Source organism: Salvelinus sp. IW2-2015, linkage group LG32 (genome assembly GCF_002910315.2).
Source record: "Salvelinus sp. IW2-2015 linkage group LG32, ASM291031v2, whole genome shotgun sequence".
Lineage (NCBI taxonomy): Eukaryota > Metazoa > Chordata > Actinopteri > Salmoniformes > Salmonidae > Salvelinus > Salvelinus sp. IW2-2015.
In genome coordinates, this window is record NC_036871.1 from 31,380,745 (window position 1) to 31,404,000 (window position 23,256).

The following is a 23,256-nucleotide window of genomic DNA, read 5'->3' on the forward strand; positions in this document are numbered from 1 at the left end:
CATAGATACCCACCAACCTCACGCCCTGGCCAAACTAATAACAACAGAAAATAACACAAGAACGGGTTCAGAACGTGACAGTACCCCCCCCCCCCCCAAGGTTGGCGGGAACGCTCCGCCTTGCAAAACCTGAACCTAGTAGGGGAGGGTCTGGGTGTGCATCTGTCCGCGGTGGCGGCTCTGGCCGCTGGCCGTCTGGACCCCACTCCACCATAAGTCTTAGTCCTGCCTTGTCTTGTGGCCTCGGCTTAGGAACGGCGTACCCTGGCGCCGCCATTCTGGTGATGCTAGGACTGGCAACCTACCTAAAGGGCCCCACTGGACTTGAGGGGCGCCTTGGACTGAGGGCGCTCCGGACTGAGGGGCGCTCTGGACTGAGGGCAGCTCCGGACTGAGGGACTCCGACGGGGGCAGCTCCGGACCGGGGCAGCTCAGGACCAGGGGTAGCTCAGGACCGAGGGGCAGCTCAGGACCGAGGGGCAGCTCAGGACCAAGGGCAGCTCAGGACCGGAGGGTAGCTCAGGACTGAAAGGCAGCTCCGGACTGAGAGGCAGCTCGCGGACTGAGGGGCAACTCCGGACTGAGGGCAGCTCGAGGGGCAGCTCCGGACTGAGGGGCAGTCCGGATGAGGGGTAGCTCCTGACTGGCGGCGCGGCCTGGCAGCTCCTGACTGGCGGGCGGCTCTGGCAGCTCCTGACTAGCAGCGGCGGCTTGGCAGCTCCTGACTAGCGGGCGGCTCTGGCAGCTCTTGACTGCGGGCGGCGGCTCTGGCAGCTCCTGACTGGCGGACGGCTTCTCAGGAAGACAGGGGGCTCTAAGCGGCTAAGGACAGACGGGCGCTCTAGGCGGCTCAGACAGACGGCGGCTCTGGCGGCTCAGGACAGACGGGCGGCTCTGATGGCTCAGGACAGATGGGCGGCTCTGACGGCTTCAGGACAGACGGGCGGCTCTGACGGTTCAGGACAGACGGGCGGCTCAGGCGGCGCTGGACAGATGGGCGGCTCAGGCGCGCTGGACAGACAGAAGACCCTGGCGGCGCTGGACAGACGGGAGACTCTGGCCTGCTGAGGCGCACAGTAGGCCTGGTGCGTGGTGCCGGAACTGGTGTACCGGGCTGGGAAACACGCACCTCGGGGCGAGTGCGGGAGCAGAACAATCAATGTATGATTCATTCTGTGTATATGTAATTCTGTGTGATTAGTTAGGTATTGTAACGTTCGTCGTCTGGGGGAGAAGAAGAGGACCAAGATGCAGCGTGGTATGTGTCCATAATGTTTAAATAATAAAACTGAACACTGAAACAAAACAATAAACCAACAAACGAACAGTCCCGAAAGGTGAAACACAAAAACACTAAACAGGAAATAACCACCCACAAAACACAACAGAAAACAGGCTACGTAAATATGGTTCCCAATCAGAGACAATGACTAACACCTGCCTCTGATTGAGAACATATCAGGCCAAACGAGAACCCAACATAGAAACACAAAACATAGATAACCCCCAACTCACGTCCTGACCAACTAAAACAAAGAAATAACACAAGAATAGGGTCAGAACGTGACAGGAGTATTAAGTAATATAACCCAATTCTGTAAGATTGAAGAACCAAGAATTACAACTTTCAGATGAGACTGAAATAAGGTGACGATTAATATTGACTGCTATTGATGTAAAATATTACTAGGTCTTTAAGAGTTGTTTTGGAAGATAAGGCTATATAAACACTCTTCGTGGTGCCCGACTTTCTAGTTAATTAAATTTACATGATTAGCTCAATCAGGTAATATTATATACGGAGAAAGGATTTTATAGAATAGCATGTCATATCACTTAATCCGGTATAGCCAAAGACACGACAACACCATGGGCCAAAAAAGGTGAAAATATTGGCCATGCTGTCAAACCAGCATGACTTCTGCCACGTTCAAAACAACTGGAACCTTGGAACTGGGAAATCTCAGACTTCAGTGAGTTCAAGACACCTGGGAAAATACGTTTTTGAACGGTCATCCAACTCGGAATTCCAAGTCGGGAGCACGGGCCTCTTTCTAGAGTTCCGACCTTAAGACCACTGATGTCATGGTTCGACCTTGTTTTTTTCTCGGAGTTCCCAGTTGTCTTGAAAGCATCATAAATCCAGAGAATGCCAGACTTTGATGACAAAGTTGGATGACAAAATTTGCCCACAAGAAGGATCGCCGTGCCACCTTCCTGTTCAAGTGAGTCCAAAAATGTATTATATGCTGCTCCATAAATTATTTAATGTGCCAGGGAGATATGCATACTGTAGCTAAGAAAGTAATACTAAGTGTATGTTGTGTAGTAAGCTGTTAGTAGCCCATGTGCCTCACCCTAATAATTTGGTCTCTTTCCCCCTCATAACTTACTGTTCTGACTTGGTGGTGCACATGTAGCCTATAGCATTCATCGACTATTGTAAGAGCTTTTATTGTCTGCTGGTATGCCCTCCTTCATTTATTATACGGTTTGACTTGGTGTACAGGGAGAATACTGTAAGAACGGCCCATGTTCTCAATTCTGTTGCTGTACATTTTAAAAGTGTTGAACAAATAGTTAATAGACTATGTCGTCTTAGCTCGCTCATTTATGTCTTAATCAAATTACAGATTGCCTCTTATCTGCTTGTCCTCCGTTATGCCATAGTTTGTAATCTCAATTGTCAGTAGAAACCACATTTATTTAAGCAAGTCTGCCATATCAGCTATGGTTTTTTTAAACGCAATAAATGAAGCTGAAATGAACTGTTTCGCGCAGATAATGTTCCGCTGATAGCCAGGTGTAGCAGTGGTAATGATTCACTCCATGGTGCTGAAAGAAAGCTCTGCTGTTGGGACAGCTTCATCTGGACCTAACTGTCACACCTGATCTGTTTCACCTGTATTTTCACCTTCATTCCCCCTCAGGTGTCGCCCATCTTCCCCCATTATCCCCTGTATATTTATACTGTGGTCTCTGTTTGTCTGTTGCCAGTTCGTTTTGTTTTCGTCAAGCCTACCAGAGTTTTCCCTCTGCTCTGTCCTTGATTGTTCTGTTTCCTAGTTTCCCCGGAGTTGACCATTCTGCCTGCCCTGACCCTGAGCTTGCCGTCCTGTACCTTTGCCCCACCTATCTGGATAACTGACCTCTGCCTGCACTTGACCCTTTTTTGCCTGCACCTGTTCGATTAATAAACTGTTGTTACTTCGACGTTGTCTGCATCTGGGTCTTACCTGAAATGTGATAGTACGAACTGACCATGACTGACCCAGCAGACTCGGACGAGCTGCGCAACTCATCTCCTCCCAGGAGCCACCATTGGTAGGCACGAGGAATTGCTTCGTGGCCTTATGAGGGGGTCCACACCTTGGCCGAATGCCATGCCCGGCGTTGACATCTTGCTGGAGAAATTCTGTGGGTTGGTTGGGAGGCAGTCTACTATGACGGTAACTCACAGCCCCTAGTAAGCTGATGTCCGGGAGGGCGCTCGCCTGGGCTACAGCTGTATGGGAGGCAACAGCTGTCCATATGCGTCAGTCTGGAGGAGTTCATGGAGAAATAAGAAGGTTGTTTGATGCCCATTCTCCGGAAGAGAGGCTACCCAGAAGCTACTCCAGCTTCGGTAGGATTTCCGCACGTTGGCAGCTGAGAGTGCCAGGAACCAGGAAGCGCTGTTTGACATGTTCCTACACGGAGTCTCGGAGGAGTTCAAGGACGAGCTTGCAGCCAGGAATTACAGATAGATCTCGATTCCCTATCGCATTGACCATAGGATCGTTGGGCGACTACGGGAACGACAGAGGAGAGGAGATTCAATTTTCTCACCCGTCCAAGGATTCCACCTCACCTCCGAGGCATCCCGGAAGTCCCCGACGGCCCGTTGCCAAGAGAAGCCGAGGCTACCCAAGATTCCCCGAGAGTCGCCGAAGAGGCCGAGTCACCATTTCCGAGCTATGTAACATCTTCCTGGCGGCTCGGAAGTTCCCCGGACCTCTCCGCCATTCCCGCTGAGTACCAGGATCTTCGGAGGGTGTTCAACAAGCCCGGGCCACTTCGCTTCTGCTACACCAACCATATGACTGCGGGATTGACCTCTACCTAGCACACTCCACTCCAGGTACGACTGTACTCGCTGTTGACGGGAGACCAAGGCTATGGAGACCTACATTGGGGACTCACCTCAGCTGCAGGATTTATCCGTTCTTCCCTCTCTCTCTGCGCGGCGCTTGCGTTTTTGGAGAAAGAGCAAGACCCTGAGCCCGTGCATCAACTACCGGGGACTCAATGACATAATGGGGAAGAACCGCTACCCGTACCACTCATCTCCTCAGCCTTCGAGCCACTCCAGGGGGCCACCGTGGTTTCCAAGCTGGATCTATGGAACGCCTACCACCTGGTGGCGGACCACGGCAGGGGATGAGTGGAAGACCCGTTTCCACATGGCAGCGGCCACTACGAGTATTTGGTCAGTGTCTTTTGTGCTCTTACCAACGCGCCTGCTGTGTTCCAGACTCTGGTAAAATTATTTCTCCAGGACATGGTACTGAGGCCTCATTGATGGACATCTCCTCTTCTTCCACCCCCCAAGAACATAACGATGGTCATTATGGCCAAACAGTTCTATTTTTGTTTCATACAGACGGGACTATTTCACAAAAAGACGTTGCCCCATGGGCAGTTGCAAACCGTAGTCTGGCTTTTTTATGGGAGCAGTGGCTTCTTTCCTTGCTGAGTGGCCTTTCAGCTTATGTCCGATATAGGACTCGTTTTACTGTGGACATAGATACTTTTGTACCTGTTTCCTCCAACATCTTGCCAAGGTCCATGGCTGTTGTTCTGGGATTGATTTGCACAATTTTTGCACAAAGGTACGTTCAACTCTAGGAGAAACAGAATGCGTCTCCTTCCTGAGCGGTATGACGGCTGCGTGGTCACATGGTGTTTATACTTGCGTACTATTGTTTGTACAGATGAACGTGGTACCTTCAGGCGTTTGGGAAATTGCTCCCAAGGATGAACCAGACTTGTGGAGGTCTACAATTTTTTTTCTGAGGTCTTGGCTGATTTCTTTTGATTTCCCATGATGTCAAGCAAAGAGGCACTGGAGTTGAAGGTAGGCCTTGAAAATACATACCACAGGCACACCTCCAATTGACTCAAATTATGTGAATTAGCCTAACAAGAAGCTTCTAAAGCCATGACATAATTTTCTGGAATTTTCCAAGCTGTTTAAGGCACAGTCAACTTAGTGTATGTAAACTTCTGACCCACTGGAATTGTGATACAGGTGAATTATAAATTAAATAATAAGTGAAATAATCTGTCTGTAAACAATTGTTTGGAAAAAGTACTTGTATCATGCACAAAGTAGATGTCCTAACCGACTTGCCAAAACTATAGTTTTTGGAGTGATTGAAAACAAGTTTCAATGACTCCAACATAAGTGTATGTAAACTTCCGACTTCAACTGTACATGCTAATATTTATCACTGACACTCTACCTATAATAACAAGCTGCACTGATGCAGTCGTAAATGTTTTATAGCTCAATGAAAAGTAGTATATATAACCGAGGACCACACCGGAAATAAGTGTTTTTACACTTTCACGTGTCATCCTCTGGATTTTCTTGTTCTTAAAATATGTTTTTTTATACTGTACAATGTGTTTTACCTAAAATAAAATCAATCAATACTCTCTGCCTTTTTCTTCACTTTTTCTTAACCAAATGCTCAATACATCATGGGTACCACACACCACTCTCAGCATCAGCCCTTATTTATCAGTGGATGAGGGAGGGACAAGATCAAAGTTTCCCCACACCTGGTGGAGAGTGAATGGTTGATTGACTGAACGAGAAGGAATAGGCCTACAGTATACTCTATACTATCAAATTAAAATTACAGGGAAAAGGCTTTGTTATCATTATGCAGAAATATGAAAAATATATAAACGCAACATAAAAAATATATATAAACGCAACATGCAATAATTTTAAGACTTTACTGAGTTACAGTTCATATAAGGAATCAGTAATTGAAATAAATTAATTAGGTCCTAATCTATGGATTTCACATGACTGGGAATACAGATATGAATCTGTTGGTCACAGATACCTTTAAAAAAAAAGATGGGCGTGGATGCAAAAACTGTCATATCTGATGTGACCATCATTTCCTTATGCAGCGGGACACATCTCCTTCACATTGAATTGATCAGGCTTTTGATGGTGGCCTGTGGAACGTTTCACTCCTCTTCACATGGCTGTTCAAAGCTGTGGATATTGCCGGGAACTGGAACAAGCTGTGTACACGTCATCCAGAGCATCCCAAACTTGCTCAATGGGTGACATGTCTGGTGAGTATGCAGGCCATGGAAGAACTAGGACATTTTCAGCTGTCAGGATTTGTGTGCAGATCAAGTTTCAAATGTTAATGTCACATGCACAAGTACAGTGAAATGCCTTCCTTACAAACTCAAAACCCAACAATGCAATAGTCAATAACAGTGTAACACTAGAAGAAAAAACACGATAAATAAGAAAAATATGAAGAACAAATAAGTAAGAGCATACTATATACAGGGTCAGTTCCAATACCATATTTACAATGTGCAGGGATACTGGAGTGATGGAGGTAGATATGTATAGGGGTAAGGTGACTAGGCTGGATGGAAGCTGTTCTAGGATGGAAGCTGTTCAAGAGCTGTTGGTGCCAGACTTGATGCACCGGTACCCACTTGCCGTGCGGAAGTAGAGAGAATAGTCTATGGCTTGGATGGTTGGAGATCCTTGCGACATGTGACTTTGCAATATCATGCTGAAACATGAGTTGATGGCACGACAATGGGCCTCAGGATCTCGTCACAGATTCTGTCCATTCAAATTGACATCAATAAAATGCCAGTTGTGTTCGTTGTCCGTAGTTTATGCCTGCCCATAACATAACCCACCGCACCATGGGGCACTCTGTTCACAACGTTGACATTAGCAAACCGCTCGGCCACACGCCATACATGTGGTCTGCGATTGCGTCTGCAACTGCAGTGCCAAGTTGGACGTACTGACAAATTCTCTAAAACAACGTTGAAGCGGTTTATGGTAGAAGAAATTAACATTACATTATCTGGCAACAGCTCTGGTGGACATTCCTGCCAATTGCACGCTCCCTCCAAACTTGAGACATCTGTGGGCATTGTGTTGTGGACAAAACTGCACAAGATGCACCTGTGTAATCATCATGCGTTTAATCAGCTTTTTGATATGCCACACCTGTCAGGTTGATGGATTATCTTGACAAAGGAGAAATTGTCACTAACAGGATGTAAACACATTTGTGCTCAAAATTTGAGAGAAATAAACTTTCTGTGCATAGGGAACATTTTTATGATATTTTATTTCAGCTCATGAAACATGGGACCAACATTTACATGTTGCATTTATATTTTTGTTCAGTGTACATTTTCATCTATTCCACACCCAGTGATATTCCACACATCCGTTCTGCAGCTATGTTTAATTTCCCCTGCTTTGACTATGGCAATAGTACATTCTTTCTGACAGCCTGCGTGAGTTAGTGGTTGAATTTTAATCACATTTTCAATAAAAATGACAGGCTAGTTGTGCGTTCCAGATGGCATCCTATTCCTTATTTATTTAAATTTGTAACCTTTTTAACTAGGCAAGTCAGTTAAGAACAAATTCTTATTTACAATGACAGCCAACCGGCCAAACTGCATCATCCTATGGGACTCCCAATCACGGCCGGTTGTGTAACAGCCTGGAATCGAACCAGGGTGTCTGTAGTGACGCCTCTAGCACTGAGATGCAGTACCTTAAGACCGCTGCACCACTCGGGACCCCATTAAAATCAGGTTATGTTGTAGTGACGCCTCTAGCACTGAGATGCAGTGCCTAAGACCGCTGCGGCACTCGGGCAGCCCATTAAAATCAGGATGTCTGTAGTGACGCCTCTAGCACTGAGATGCCGTGCCTTAGACCGCTGCACCACTCGGGAGCCCCCATTTAAACCAGGGTGTCTTTGTAGTGACGCCTCTAGCACTGAGATGCAGTGCCTTAGACCCGCCACTTCGGGAGCCATATAGTGCATTACTTTGGACCAGCAATTGCAAATTGTGATTTTGATGTGTCTTTGGGTTTATTGCCTTGCTGAAATTCAGCTTCCCTGGTGTGACGAGTGGATACCAAACCCCTGAAGTCCCTACTGCAGGAAGAAACCGCATTTTTTACCATTTAAACCAAGAGGAAATTCCCTCTTGGGCTGAGGACAGACATTGATTTTGAAGACGCAGGTGGGGCTTCACCTTCACCCTGACCATGAGCAACCATTCTTTCGGCAATGTCCGCTACACTGGCAGAGTTAACCAGGTTTTTGGCTAAATAGTGTACATTAGAAATATGTTATAAACATTATGCTGACCATGGTACTCACAAGACAGCCTTTTTTCTTCTAAGCAATTTGATCTGAAAAAAGCATCACTGACTCTAGAACTGAAAAATGACAGGATGTTGAGAACATGATTTTATCATTTGGATACATAGGATGCACTCTGACATAATTGTAATTCATATCAGTCATTCAAAACAGCAACTCTTGATCTTTCATAAAATAAAGTCAATATGTCATCATTTACCTTGCTTAAATATATTTCTGATGCTTCTGATATCCTTATTAGGGGATTATGGAAAGATTTCTTCTCTGTGGAGAAAATAAAACAAGTGTATATTTACATAGGTTAATTATTTTCCAATTAAAAGTGAAAAAGAAGTGATAATGAATAAAGGAAGGAGTTGATGCAGACTCGCATGCCAAAGACGATTAGAGTTGCCTGATGTTGCAACAACTAGCCAAGTCTGACCATCCTGATATTCCTGACCTTACAGTGCCAGACAAATGTATGACACCTTTTCTGAAACAGTTTCCGCTCCTAGGATTCCCTTATTTCCATGTTAGAAAGACATGTTTGTTTCTACGGTACGGCATAATTCTATGTCAAATCAAACTTTATTTATGAGGCACATTTCTACAAGTGAATGCATTTCAAAGTTTTTAAAAACAAAAAGTAAAATAATAAATCAAAGACAAAGATAAATAGATGATCTAGAAAATGAAAATGTTAAAATTAAACGGATCATATTAAATAATAACAGGAAAATAAACACATGAAACCAGGAAAAAAAAATGAATAAAGCAATAAAATTATATCAGGTAGTAAAATAGCACAATAAAATGACCCTAAATAAAAGCACGGATAGAAAGGTATGTCTTGAGCTCTCTTAAAAATGTCTGTCTCTGAGGCCATCAGATACTCCAGCAGGCTGTGCAACAGCCTGGTCTCATAGACTAGACATAACATAGTAATATAACTCCGGGACTCTCAATTAAGTAGGATATGTTACGTTTGGTTACACAAGACAGATGGTTACTTCAGGCAATGAAAATATGGGTGGTTTGTCGGGGTGGATGCCATCGTTTTAGGTTGCGAGTTGATCTCACAACGGATAAGTTTAGAATTTTAGTAAATTTTAACACATCTCTTTTAGCTACTGTTGGCATGTTAGTTAACCTTCCCCAACCTTTTTAGCTAACCCTTCCCTACCCTTTAACTTAAGCCTAACTAGCCTAGTAGCACCTAATGTTGGCAGTAGCTAATGTTAGCATCTAGCTGATTCGTAACATGTCACAAACGTTTTGAAATTCATAACATATTGGTACATTTGCAAGTTCGTTAAATAATTATTTTGATTGGTAATTCGAAACATATCATATGAATGGTGATGGACATCCACAAAAGTATACATACCATACCAACATGTAACATATCAACCAAAATGGAGTGCCCTCTAATTTACCTCTGCAGATAATATGATAATGTCTGAGACCATGTTGGTCTCCAAGGCCTGGACCATAGATGAACTGGACGCAGCCACTAAATATGGTTCCCAATCAGAGACAATGACTAACACCTGCCTCTGATTGAGAACCATATCAGGCCAAACGAGAAACCCAACATAGAAACACAAAACATAGATAACCCACCCAACTCACGTCCTGACCAACTAAAACAAAGAAATAACACAAGAACTAGGGTCAGAACGTGACAGGTATTTAGTAAATAAATAATTAAACCCAATTCTGTAAGATTGAAGATAACCAAGAATTTACAACTTTCAGATGAGACTGAAATAAGGTGACGATTAATATTGACTGCTATTGATGTAAAATATTACTAGGTCTTTAAGAGTTGTTTTGGAAGATAAAAGCTATATAAACACTCTTTCGTGGTGCCCCGACTTTCTAGTTAATTAAATTTACATGATTAGCTCAATCAGGTAATATTAATTACGGAGAAAGGATTTTATAGAATAGCATGTCATATCACTTAATCCGGTATAGCCAAAGACACGACAACACCATGGGCCAAAAAAGGTGAAATATATTGGCCATGCTGTCAAACCAGCATGACTTCTGCCACGTTCAAAACAACTGGAACCTTGGAACTGGGAAATCTCAGACTTCAGTGAGTTCAAGACAACTGGGAAAATACGTTTTGAACGGTCATCCAACTCGGAATTCCAAGTCGGGAGCACGGGCCTCTTTCTAGAGTTCCGACCTTAAGACCACTGATGTCATGGTTCGACCTTGTTTTTTTTCGGAGTTCCCAGTTGTCTTGAAAGCATCATAAATCCAGAGAATGCCAGACTTTGATGACAAAGTTGGATGACAAAATTTGCCCACAAGAAGGATCGCCGTGCCACCTTCCTGTTCAAGTGAGTCCAAAAATGTATTATATGCTGCTCCATAAATTATTTAATGTGCCAGGGAGATATGCATACTGTAGCTAAGAAAGTAATACTAAGTGTATGTTGTGTAGTAAGCTGTTAGTAGCCCATGTGCCTCACCCTAATAATTTGGTCTCTTTCCCCCTCATAACTTACTGTTCTGACTTGGTGGTGCACATGTAGCCTATAGCATTCATCGACTATTGTAAGAGCTTTTATTGTCTGCTTATATGCCCCCTTCATTTATTATACGGTTCTGACTTGGTGTACAGGGAGAATACTGTAAGAACGGCCCATGTTCTCAATTCTGTTGCTGTACATTTTAAAAGTGTTGAACAAATAGTTATATAGACTATGTCCGTCTTAGCTCGCTCATTTATGTCTTAATCAAAATTACAGATTGCCTCTTATCTGCTTGTCCTCCCGTTATGCCATAGTTTGTACATCTCAATTGTCAGTAGAAACCACATTTATTTAAGCAAGTCTGCCATATCAGCTATGGTTTTTTTAAACGCAATAAATGAAGCTGAATGAACTGTTTCGCTGCCAGATAATGTTCCGCTGATAGCCAGGTGTAGCAGTGGTAATGATTCACTCCATGGTGCTGAAAAGAAAGCTCTGCTGTTGGGACAGCTTCATCTGGACCCTAACTGTCACACCCTGATCTGTTTCACCTGTATTTTCACCTTCATCCCCCTCCAGGTGTCGCCCATCTTCCCCATTATCCCCTGTATATTTATACCTGTGGTCTCTGTTTGTCTGTTGCCAGTTCGTTTTGTTTTCGTCAAGCCTACCAGAGTTTTCCCCTCTGCTCCTGTCCTTGATTGTTCCTGTTTCCTAGTTTCCCCGGAGTTGACCATTCTGCCTGCCCTGACCCTGAGCTTGCCGTCCTGTACCTTTGCCCCACCTATCTGGATAACTGACCTCTGCCTGCACTTGACCCTTCTTTTGCCTGCACCTGTTCGATTAATAAACTGTTGTTACTTCGACGTTGTCTGCATCTGGGTCTTACCTGAAATGTGATAGTACGAACTGACCATGACTGACCCAGCAGACTCGGACGAGCTGCGCAACTCCATCTCCTCCCAAGGAGCCACCATTGGTAGGCACGAGGAATTGCTTCGTGGCCTTATGGAGGGGGTCCACACCTTGGCCGAATGCCATGCCCAGGCGTTGGACATCTTGCTGGAGAAATTCTGTGGGTTGGTTGGGAGGCAGTCTACTATGACGGTAACCTCACAGCCCCTTAGTAAGCTGATGTCCGGGAGGGCGCTCGCCTGGGCTACAGCTGTATGGGAGCAACAGCTGTCCATATGCGTCAGTCTGGAGGAGTTCATGGGAGAAATAAAGAAGGTGTTTGATGCCCCATTCTCCGGAAGAGAGGCTACCCAGAAGCTACTCCAGCTTCGGTAGGATTTCCGCACGTTGGCAGCTGAGAGTGCCAGGAACCAGGAAGCGCTGTTTGACATGTTCCTACACGGAGTCTCGGAGGAGTTCAAGGACGAGCTTGCAGCCCAGGAATTACAGATAGATCTCGATTCCCTCATCGCATTGACCATCAGGATCGTTGGGCGACTACGGGAACGACAGAGGGAGAGGAGATTCAATTTTTCTCACCCGTCCAAGGATTCCACCTCACCTCCGAGGCATCCCGGAAGTCCCCGACGGCCCCGTTGCCAAGAGAAGCCGAGGCTACCCAAGATTCCCCGAGAGTCGCCGAAGACGGCCGAGTCACCATTTCCCGAGCCTATGTAACATCTTCCTGGCGGCTCGGAAGTTCCCCGGACCTCTCCGCCATTCCCGCTGAGTACCAGGATCTTCGGGAGGTGTTCAACAAGGCCCGGGCCACTTCGCTTCTGCTACACCAACCATATGACTGCGGGATTGACCTTCTACCTAGCACCACTCCACTCCAGGTACGACTGTACTCGCTGTTGGGACCGGAGACCAAGGCTATGGAGACCTACATTGGGGACTCCCTAGCTGCAGGATTTATCCGTCCTTCTTCCTCTCCTGCTGGCGCAGGGTCCTTCTTTGTGGAGAAGAAGGACAAGACCCTGAGCCCGTGCATCAACTACCGGGGACTCAATGACATAATGGGGAAGAACCGCTACCCGCTACCACTCATCTCCTCAGCCTTCGAGCCACTCCAGGGGGCCACCGTGGTTTCCAAGCTGGATCTATGGAACGCCTACCACCTGGTGCGGACACGGCAGGGGGATGAGTGGAAGACCGCTTTCCACATGGCCAGCGGCCACTACGAGTATTTGGTCATGTCATTTGGCCTTACCAACGCGCCTGCTGTGTTCCAGACTCTGGTAAATTATGTTCTCCATGACATGTTGAACTAGTTTGTCTTCATTGATGACATCCTCCTCTTCTTCCACCCCCCCAAGAACATAACGATGGTCATTATGGCCAAACAGTTCTATTTTTGTTTCATCAGACCAGAGGACATTTCTCCAAAAAGATCTTTGTCCCCATGGGCAGTTGCAAACCGTAGTCTGGCTTTTTTATGGAGCAGTGGCTTCTTCCTTGCTGAGTGGCCTTTCAGCTTATGTCGATATAGGACTCGTTTTACTGTGGACATAGATACTTTTGTACCTGTTTCCTCCAACATCTTGCCAAGGTCCATGGCTGTTGTTCTGGGATTGATTTGCACAATTTTTGCACAAAGGTACGTTCAACTCTAGGAGACAGAATGCGTCTCCTTCCTGAGCGGTATGACGGCTGCGTGGTCACATGGTGTTTATACTTGCGTACTATTGTTTGTACAGATGAACGTGGTACCTTCAGGCGTTTGGAAATTGCTCCCAAGGATGAACCAGACTTGTGGAGGTCTACAATTTTTTTTCTGAGGTCTTGGCTGATTTCTTTTGATTTTCCCATGATGTCAAGCAAAGAGGCACTGAGTTTGAAGGTAGGCCTTGAAATACATCCACAGGCACACCTCCAATTGACTCAAATTATGTGAATTAGCCTAACAGAAGCTTCTAAAGCCATGACATAATTTTCTGGAATTTTCCAAGCTGTTTAAAGGCACAGTCAACTTAGTGTATGTAAACTTCTGACCCACTGGAATTGTGATACAGTGAATTATAAATTAAATATAAGTGAAATAATCTGTCTGTAAACAATTGTTGGAAAAAGTACTTGTATCATGCACAAAGTAGATGTCCTAACCGACTTGCCAAAACTATAGTTTGTGGAGTGATTGAAAAACAAGTTTCAATGACTCCAACATAAGTGTATGTAAACTTCCGACTTCAACTGTACATGCTAATATTATCACTGACACTCTACCTATAATAACAAGCTGCACTGATGCAGTCGTAAATGTTTTATAGCTCAATGAAAAGTAGTATATCATTAACCGAGGACCACACCGGAAATAAGTGTTTTTACACTTTCACGTGTCATCCTCTGGATTTTCTTGTTCTTAAAATATGTTTTTTATACTGTACAATGTGTTTTACCTAAAATAAAATCAATCAATACTCTCTGCTCTTTTTCTTCACTTTTTCTTAACCAAATGCTCAATACATCATGGGTACCCCCACCACCACTCTCAGCATCAGCCCTTATTTATCAGTGGAGGAGGGAGGGACAAGATCAAAGTTTCCCACACACCTGGTGGAGCAGTGAATGGTTGATTGACTGAACGAGAAGGATAGGCCTACAGTATACTCTATACTATCAAATTAAAATTACAGGGAAAAGGCTTTGTTATCATTATGCAGAAATATGAAAAATTATATAAACMCAACATAAAAAATATATATAAACGCAACATGCAATAATTTTAAAGACTTTACTGAGTTACAGTTCATATAAGGAAATCAGTCAATTGAAATAAATTAATTAGGTCCTAATCTATGGATTTCACATGACTGGGAATACAGATATGAATCTGTTGGTCACAGATACCTTTAAAAAAAAGATGGGGCGTGGATGACAAAAACTGTCAGTATCTGATGTGACCATCATTTGCCTTATGCAGCGGGACACATCTCCTTCACATTGAATTGATCAGGCTTTTGATTGTGGCCTGTGGAACGTTTCACTCCTCTTCAATGGCTGTTCAAAGCTGTGGATATTGCCGGGAACTGGAACAAGCTGTCGTACACGTCCATCCAGAGCATCCCAAACTTGCTCAATGGGTGACATGTCTGGTGAGTATGCAGGCCATGGAAGAACTAGGACATTTTCAGCTGTCAGGAATTGTGTGCAGATCAAGTTTCAAATGTTAATGTCACATGCACAAGTACAGTGAAATGCCTTCCTTACAAACTCAAAACCCAACAATGCAATAGTCAATAACAGTGTAACACTAGAAGAAAAAAACACGATAAATAAGAAAAAATATGAAGAACACAATAAGTAAGTAAGCATACTATATACAGGGTCAGTTCCAATACCATATTTACAATGTGCAGGGATACTGGAGTGATGGAGGTAGATATGTATAGGGGTAAGGTGACTAGGCTGGATGGAAGCTGTTCTAGGATGGAAGCTGTTCAAGAGCCTGTTGGTGCCAGACTTGATGCACCGGTACCACTTGCCGTGCGGAAGTAGAGAGAATAGTCTATGGCTTGGATGGTTGGAGATCCTTGCGACATGTGACTTTGCAATATCATGCTGAAACATGAGTTGATGGCACGACAATGGGCCTCAGGATCTCGTCACAGTATCTCTGTCCATTCAAATTGACATCAATAAAATGCAGTTGTGTTCGTTGTCCGTAGTTTATGCCTGCCCATAACATAAACCCACCGCCACCATGGGGCACTCTGTTCACAACGTTGACATTAGCAAACCGCTCGGCCACACGCCATACATGTGGTCTGCGATTGCGTCTGCAACTGCAGTGCCAGTTGGACGTACTGACAAATTCTCTAAAACAACGTTGAAGGCGGTTTATGGTAGAGAAATTAACATTACATTATCTGGCAACAGCTCTGGTGGACATTCCTGCCAATTGCACGCTCCCTCCAAACTTGAGACATCTGTGGCATTGTGTTGTGTGACAAAACTGCACAAGATGCACCTGTGTAATCATCATGCTGTTTAATCAGCTTCTTGATATGCCACACCTGTCAGGTTGATGGATTATCTTGACAAAGGAGAAATTGTCACTAACAGGGATGTAAACACATTTGTGCTCAAAATTTGAGAGAAATAAACTTTCTGTGCATAGGGAACATTTTTATGATATTTTATTTCAGCTCATGAAACATGGGACCAACACTTTACATGTTGCATTTATATTTTTGTTCAGTGTACATTTTCATCTATTCCACACCCAGTGATATTCCACACATCCGTTCTGCAGCTATGTTTAATTTCCCCCTGCTTTGACTATGGCAATAGTACATTTCTTTCTGACAGCCTGCGTGAGTTTAGTGGTTGAATTTTAATCACATTTCTCAATAAAAATGACAGGCTAGTTGTGCGTTCCAGATGGCATCCTATTCCTTATTTATTTAAATTTAAAATGTAACCTTTTTTAACTAGGCAAGTCAGTTAAGAACAAATTCTTATTTACAATGACAGCCTACACCGGCCAAACTGCATCATCCTATGGGACTCCCAATCACGGCCGGTTGTGATACAGCCTGGAATCGAACCAGGGTGTCTGTAGTGACGCCTCTAGCACTGAGATGCAGTACCTTAGACCGCTGCACCACTCGGGAGCCCCATTAAAATCAGGATGTCTGTAGTGACGCCTCTAGCACTGAGATGCAGTGCCTAAGACCGCTGCGGCACTCGGGAGCCCCATTAAAATCAGGATGTCTGTAGTGACGCCTCTAGCACTGAGATGCAGTGCCTTAGACCGCTGCACCACTCGGGAGCCCCATTTAAACCAGGGTGTCTTTGTAGTGACGCCTCTAGCACTGAGATGCAGTGCCTTAGACCGCCACTCGGGAGCCCATATAGTGCATTACTTTTGACCAGCAATTGCAAATTGTGATTTTGATGTGTGCTTGGGGTTATTGCCTTGCTGGAAATTCAGCTTCCTGGTGTGACAGAGTGGATACAAACCCTGAGTCTACTGCAGGAGAAACCGCATTTTTACCATTAAACCAAGAGGAAATTCCCTCTTGGGCTGAGGACAGACATTGATTTTGAAGACGCAGGTGGGGCTTCACCTTCACCTGACCATGAGCAACCATTCTTCGGCTAATGTCCGCTACACTGGCAGAGTTAACCAGGTTTTTGGCTAAATAGTGTACATTAGAAATATGTTATAAACATTATGCTGACCATGGTATCACAAGACAGCCTTTTTCTTCTAAGCAATTTGATCTGAAAAAGCATCACTGACTCTAGAACTGAAAAATGACAGGATGTTGAGAACATGATTTTATCATTTGGATACATAGGATGCACTCTGACATAATTGTAATTCATATCAGTCATTCAAAACAGCAACTCTTGATCTTTCATAAAATAAAGTCAATATGTCATCATTTACCTTGCTTAAATATATTTCTGATGCTTCTGATATCCTTATTAGGGATTATGGAAAGATTTCTTCTCTGTGGAGAAAATAAAACAAAGTGTATATTTACATAGGTTAATCTATTTTCCAATTAAAAGTGAAAAGAAGTGATAACAATGAATACAAGGAAGGAGTTGATGCAGACTCGCATGCCCAAATGACGATTAGAGTCTGCCTGATGTTGCAACAAACTAGCCAAGTCTGACCATCCTGATATCCTGAACTTACAGTGCCAGACAAATGTATTGACACCCTTTTCTGAAACAGTTTCCGACTCCTAAGGATTCCTTATTTCCATGTTAGAAAGACATGTTTGTTCTACGGTACGGCATAATTCTATGTCAAATCAAACTTTATTTATAGAGCACATTTCTACAAGTGAATGCATTTCAAAGTTTTTAAAACAAAAAGTAAAATAATAAATAAAAATGACAAAGATAAAATAGATGATCTAGACAAATGAAAATGTTAAAATTAAACGGATCATATTAAAATAATAACAGGAAAATAAAACAGTGAAACCAGAGAGAAAAAAATGAATAAAGCAAATAAAATTATATCAGGTAGATAAAATAGCACAATAAAATGACCCTAAATAAAAGCACGGATAGAAAGGTATGTCTTGAGCTCTCTCTTAAAAATGTCTGTCTCTGAGGCCATCAGATACTCCAGCAGGCTGTTCCAACAGCCTGGTCTCATAGACTAGACATAACATAGTAAATATAACTCCGGGACTCTCAAATTAGTAGGATATGTTACGTTTGGTTACACAAGACAGATGGTTACTTCAGGCAAAAATGAAAATAGGGTGGTTTGTCGGGGTGGATGCATAACGTTTAAGGTTGCGAGTTTGAATCTCATCAAGGATAAGTTTAGAATTTTAGTAACATTTTAACGACATACTACTTTTTAGCTACTTTGCATGTTAGTTAACCCTTCCCCTAACCCTTTTAGCTAACCCTTCCCCTAACCCTTTAACTTAAGCCTAACCCCTAGCCTAGTAGCCTAATGTTGGCCAGCTAGCTAATGTTAGCCATCTAGCTAGAATTCGTAACATGTCATACGTTTTGAAAATTCATAACATATTGTACATTTTGCAAGTTCGTAAGATATTATTTGAATTGTAATTCGAAACATATCATATGAAATGGGTGATGGACATCCACAAAAGTATACATACCATACAACATGTAACATATCATACCAAATGGAGTGTCTCAGATTTACCTGCAGAATAATATGAAATGCTCTTAGACCATGTTGGTTCCAAAGGCCTGGACCATAATGACTGGACGCAGCCACACCAAATGTTTAAAAACAAATGTTTTAAAACGTTGCATCCTGCTGAACACACCCGAGAACAGCAGAGTGGAGAAGAGTCAGGATGTTATAGGATGAACAGGGACGGAGCGTTGGCTGTCGTGGTTCCGAAAGACAAAACTATGTTGAAAGGCTATGACATATTTCATGAACCAAAATCATTTTATGAAAATATGAATGTGCATTTTGTTATAAAGCGGGCGATCGGCGTCTTGAAGGGGAGGTTCCATATTCTTAATGGGCCACTTCCTCTTCAGTTTGTGAAGACTCCGCGGGACAAAATGGAAAACAGGGAGGTGGCCACAATTGATAAAACTGTATGTGTGTGCAGCTTTGATATTGTAATCTCCATTCTCATCGACACAACCTAATGAAACCATTCTGAAAATGTGGTATGGTATTTATTAAAGGATAGAAAAAAGTATATAACTTGTTTGAAACACAGCTGGCAAACAAAGACCATAAACTAGTTTAATGTAAACTTAATTTCATGATATATTTCAAGTAACTATTGATGCATTATAGCTGATTTACATTGAGGTTCTTTACTTAGGGTTAAGGCACATACATAAACACTCCCCTACTATTTATTTAGACAGTGAAGCTAAAACTTTTTATTTTGGCAAATTGACTCTTTCATTAAATATATGTTATTGAATATAGCATGGTTTTTATGATTTTATGGTACAACTACACATTACCAGTTGAAAATAGGTTGTTGAAATTAAAGTGAGGAGCCGTCAACAGTCAAACATGAAAACCATTTTACAAATCATTTTGGAGGAAAAGCTTGTCAAAATGTCTCAAAATACCATCTGTAACACATTTTTACATAGAAAGTGTTACAGGAAAACTATGCAATTATTATCTATTTGTTTCATCTGGTTTGAGACAACATTAAAGAGCGACTGAACACACTAATTCAGTCGCTCTCTGTTGCTCTTTAAGAAAAAACTGATTTCAGACTGGGGGTGTGGTTCGATGTGGCAGTTAATAATGTTTGTCCCCCATGAGACACCATAGGAACGATGCCAGTATTATGAATCTAAGATAGACTTCTTGAGTTAACTTGGACGGTTTTGCCGAGGAGGTTTTAGTTGCGTAATATTACATATAGTTAAGATGTTTGGCGCTGTATTTCTCAAGTTAAACAAAGTGCAAAAAGTGAGATGGGCAGGTGTGTCTCAACAGCTGTGTTCTACGGTGGATTGGATAGAGCGCAATCACCACAGCTGTGTATCCGGTGTTAGTGGGCAAGTGAGCATTGTTCAAATCAAAACCCAACCCTAAAGTAAGTTCTGTTGAACTTACTTACAAAACTCAGTTTTGGATGAGACTGAATTTATGAACACAATTATCCTATTTACAATTTGACAATAGAATAAATGTTTCTGACTCATCGGTGCTACATAGGCCTTTTTATATCAGAAGATGTTTATTGCCTTCAGTTGCGCTTTAAACTTGTGTGTGGATCCCGAGGGTATGCGGGTACCACGTATTGAGACACTGGACTCTCTCCTATGTGAGTTTTCTGATGTGACTTCATGCTAGAGCGCTGGGTGAAGCATTTCCCACACTGTTTGCACTCGAAGGGCTTCTCCCCGCTGTGGACTACAGCATGTCTGATCAAGTTGCACTGCTGGGTGAAACTCCTGCCACACTGTTCGCAGGTGTACGGTTTCTCTCCGGTGTGACTCCGGAGGTGGACTTTGAGCTGGCAGAAACGCTGGAAGCTCTTCCCACAGAAGGTGCAGCTGAAWCGCCTCTCGGTGGTMCCGCCTGATCTCCACTGAGTCCTCATTCTCTTCACCATGTTAAAACTACTGTGACTCAGGCTGTATCCAGAGAAGGTGGAGGTGGTGGCCATGTTTGACCCTGTCATGCACTCACTCAATCTCACTGTTGCTTCTGAAGCCCRGTARTGATGCTGCCTTGACTGTAGAYCTAAACTATTTCCWTCATTATTTGAYTTCAGCKTRTCACTYCTCTGTCCCTCTGYCATCTGTTGTCTAGRCTCATCAGRCYATGTKCTGACATGTCTTRTCKTGTGTMRTGCWGCACTGAACAMGTTAGCATGTGYTTTRCKTATAGAAGAGTGAAGCGATGGCCCTACATCATCTGTCATAGTAGGAACAGATGACAGCCCACTATGAGATGGGACCATTGAGATATTCTGAGAGTACTCTTCTGTGGAATGAAAGGAGAAATCTGGGTGGCAGACAGGGTCAGTGTCTCCGCCTGGATCCACAGAGGTCCACAGCTGCCCATCAGTCTCATCCATGACAAACTGGTCAGGTCCTGCCAGGGCCGTGGTCTGACCCAGCTCCTCCTCTTTCTCATTCTTCACCATCACTAGCTCTAGTGAGTCCTCGTCCGGCCGGTGCTGCTCTGCGCTGAACACCTCTGTAGATGCGAGCCGGGGTGTTCCTGGTTCCTCTGGACGATCAGAATTGGGGTAATGTTCCACTGAGTCTTCGGGAGACATGCTGGGTTGTGTGATGAAGTCCACATCAGAGTGCCGTTGCTCAAAGGATGGTGGTTTCCCAGGCTTGGAACCAGACTCTAAAGATTTAGGGATAAAGATAAAATAAACATTACAAAAGACCCTTAACAGTTGCAAAACATAGCTGCTTTAGAACTGACTGTGTGTCCGTGCTCTACGTATACCAGAACATAAAACACCCAACACCAATGTAGCAATTTGGAACGTGCATACCACCACACCAACACAGTCTTCCATAGACAGAGCAGTGCCCCTTATGGTCACACCCACCCTCTCCAGTGATCCTGAGCTCTTCCTGAGGGTCAGTCTTCCACACGTCCTCTGCTGTCTCCTCATCTTTGATCAGTATGGGTTCAGTCTCCACTCTCTGCTCCACATCTGAAGGCTGTAACAGGGACTGAGGTTATTACTCTGGACACACCATTTCGAACGCTTTTCATACTCATAATTCACACAAAAGCAGTAAATTCTCCTGATATTCCAATAACAGAATTTATCCTAGAGGTCAGGGGCCTCATTTAAAACCATGCGTACGTACAAAATATACCCCAAAACATGCGTGGCCATTTAAAAAAAAATAACTTGGCCAGAGAATGTGCTCACCTTCCCGCAAAATTTAGACCATGCCAATGCAGTGTCTATGTCTTTGAAGCATTGCATTGCAAGCAGGCAAGTAGCCTAGTATTTCTTGCAAATGGGAGTTAAGATGGCCATGTTTGTTCATAACAAATAACAGGTCAATAACAAGATACAATCGTTTGCCGTTAGTGAGAAGAGAACATCAATTTAGTTAATCTTTGTATTATAAAATAATTAGAAATAGGCAATTGCCTAGGCTATTATATACTTAATTTCCATGATAATTGCAGATTAAATGCATCACCTCTTCTGTGATGGTTTCATACTCATCAGGTAGCCTACAGGCCTACAACAAGRTAGATACCATTCTCCCTGTCTCTCATTTAATTGGCCCACTTCACAGTAGTAAATAGATAAGCTATTTCAAGTATTTTGCTCTATGCCATCTGATCCAGAGCACAGTTTAACAATAGAACAAACGATTGTAGGCTACTTCTGTACTGTCAACATTTCTCCAGTAGACAATATTTAATTTGTAAACATAATAGATATTTTCATAACCTTACCAGAATAAATCCCTCACCTTTTCTGCCCATGATGGGTTCATATTCATGAAGTATCCTAAAACAAATGACCATGGTATCTCTCATTTAATTGGGCCTATTGAATATACCACGGCTTACAAACAATCAGCATTCAAGCTCAAACCACCCAGTTTATAATGTTCGATCACGCACGTACTGTTTCACGACGGGTCTGATGTATACCTAGAAATATGGCGTGCGCCAAGTTTATGAATTTATATATGTTTGTATATGCGCAGTCTTGTCAGTAATGGCACACGCAGATAGTGTGAAATGAATGCAACAGTTACGAGGCCCCTGGATTTCTGTAATTGTAAAAGGTGATGTATCACACCTGTGGTTGAGAGTCTTCTTCAACAGCCAGCTCTTCGTCTCTCCACTGTGAGCTACTCTGCTTGTTCAAAACAATCTTGACTGGATATGAAGATCTCTCTGATGCCATGGGGTAAAAAACTGGAAAACAATTGTATTCAGTCAAATATTCACTCGTGTTTTTCTTCAGTTGCTCCATGATGCAATCAAATGACCATGAATAACAACACATCGATATACCTTTTCTTCTGACTCGTCCTCGCGTCTTCTTCAACTCGCTCTCCATCATTTGCCACTTCCTTTTCAGTACATCAATATCTCGCTGGCTTTGGGTCATTTCCAAACGTATAACAGCACAGCTATCATCTACACGTTTGTTTATTTCTGCTATAGCTGCTTTAGCTAATACCTCCATAACAGATACCAACTGCGCCTGAAAATTGCAGCTGGCCATCTTGTCCAGCCCAGTTTCTCCGTTAGTAATATGTTACAATTTTGTAGCTAGCCAATATGCAATAAATAAATAATTAATACAAAATTCTTACACTATGGCAAATGTTGATATTGGCCCAATTTTGCATGTGTAAGAGATCGATTAAGGCCAACAATGTTTCAAGTAGAGATGCGTGCTAATCACACTTCCGTTCAACTC

General features: G+C 43.3%; 2 protein-coding genes across 2 annotated transcripts in view; one reads left to right on the top strand and one right to left on the bottom strand.

The window, feature by feature from the left end:
• Positions 1-23,253, bottom strand: part of LOC111956414 (uncharacterized) — a 109,116-nt gene extending 85,863 nt beyond the window's left edge. Inside the window, exons 1-5 of the mRNA XM_023976872.2 lie at positions 22,845-23,253; positions 22,627-22,745; positions 21,400-21,514; positions 20,072-21,188; positions 11,842-12,379 (exon numbers count right to left, since the gene is read on the bottom strand). Of these exons, the coding sequence (XP_023832640.2) occupies positions 11,842-12,379; positions 20,072-21,188; positions 21,400-21,514; positions 22,627-22,745; positions 22,845-23,058 (2,103 nt within the window). The 5' untranslated portion in view covers positions 23,059-23,253. The remainder of the gene's footprint in view (positions 1-11,841; positions 12,380-20,071; positions 21,189-21,399; positions 21,515-22,626; positions 22,746-22,844) is intronic.
• LOC111956639 (actin-binding protein IPP) overlaps positions 1-23,256 on the top strand; it is a 390,618-nt gene that overhangs the window by 239,149 nt on the left and 128,213 nt on the right. The window lies entirely within an intron of this gene.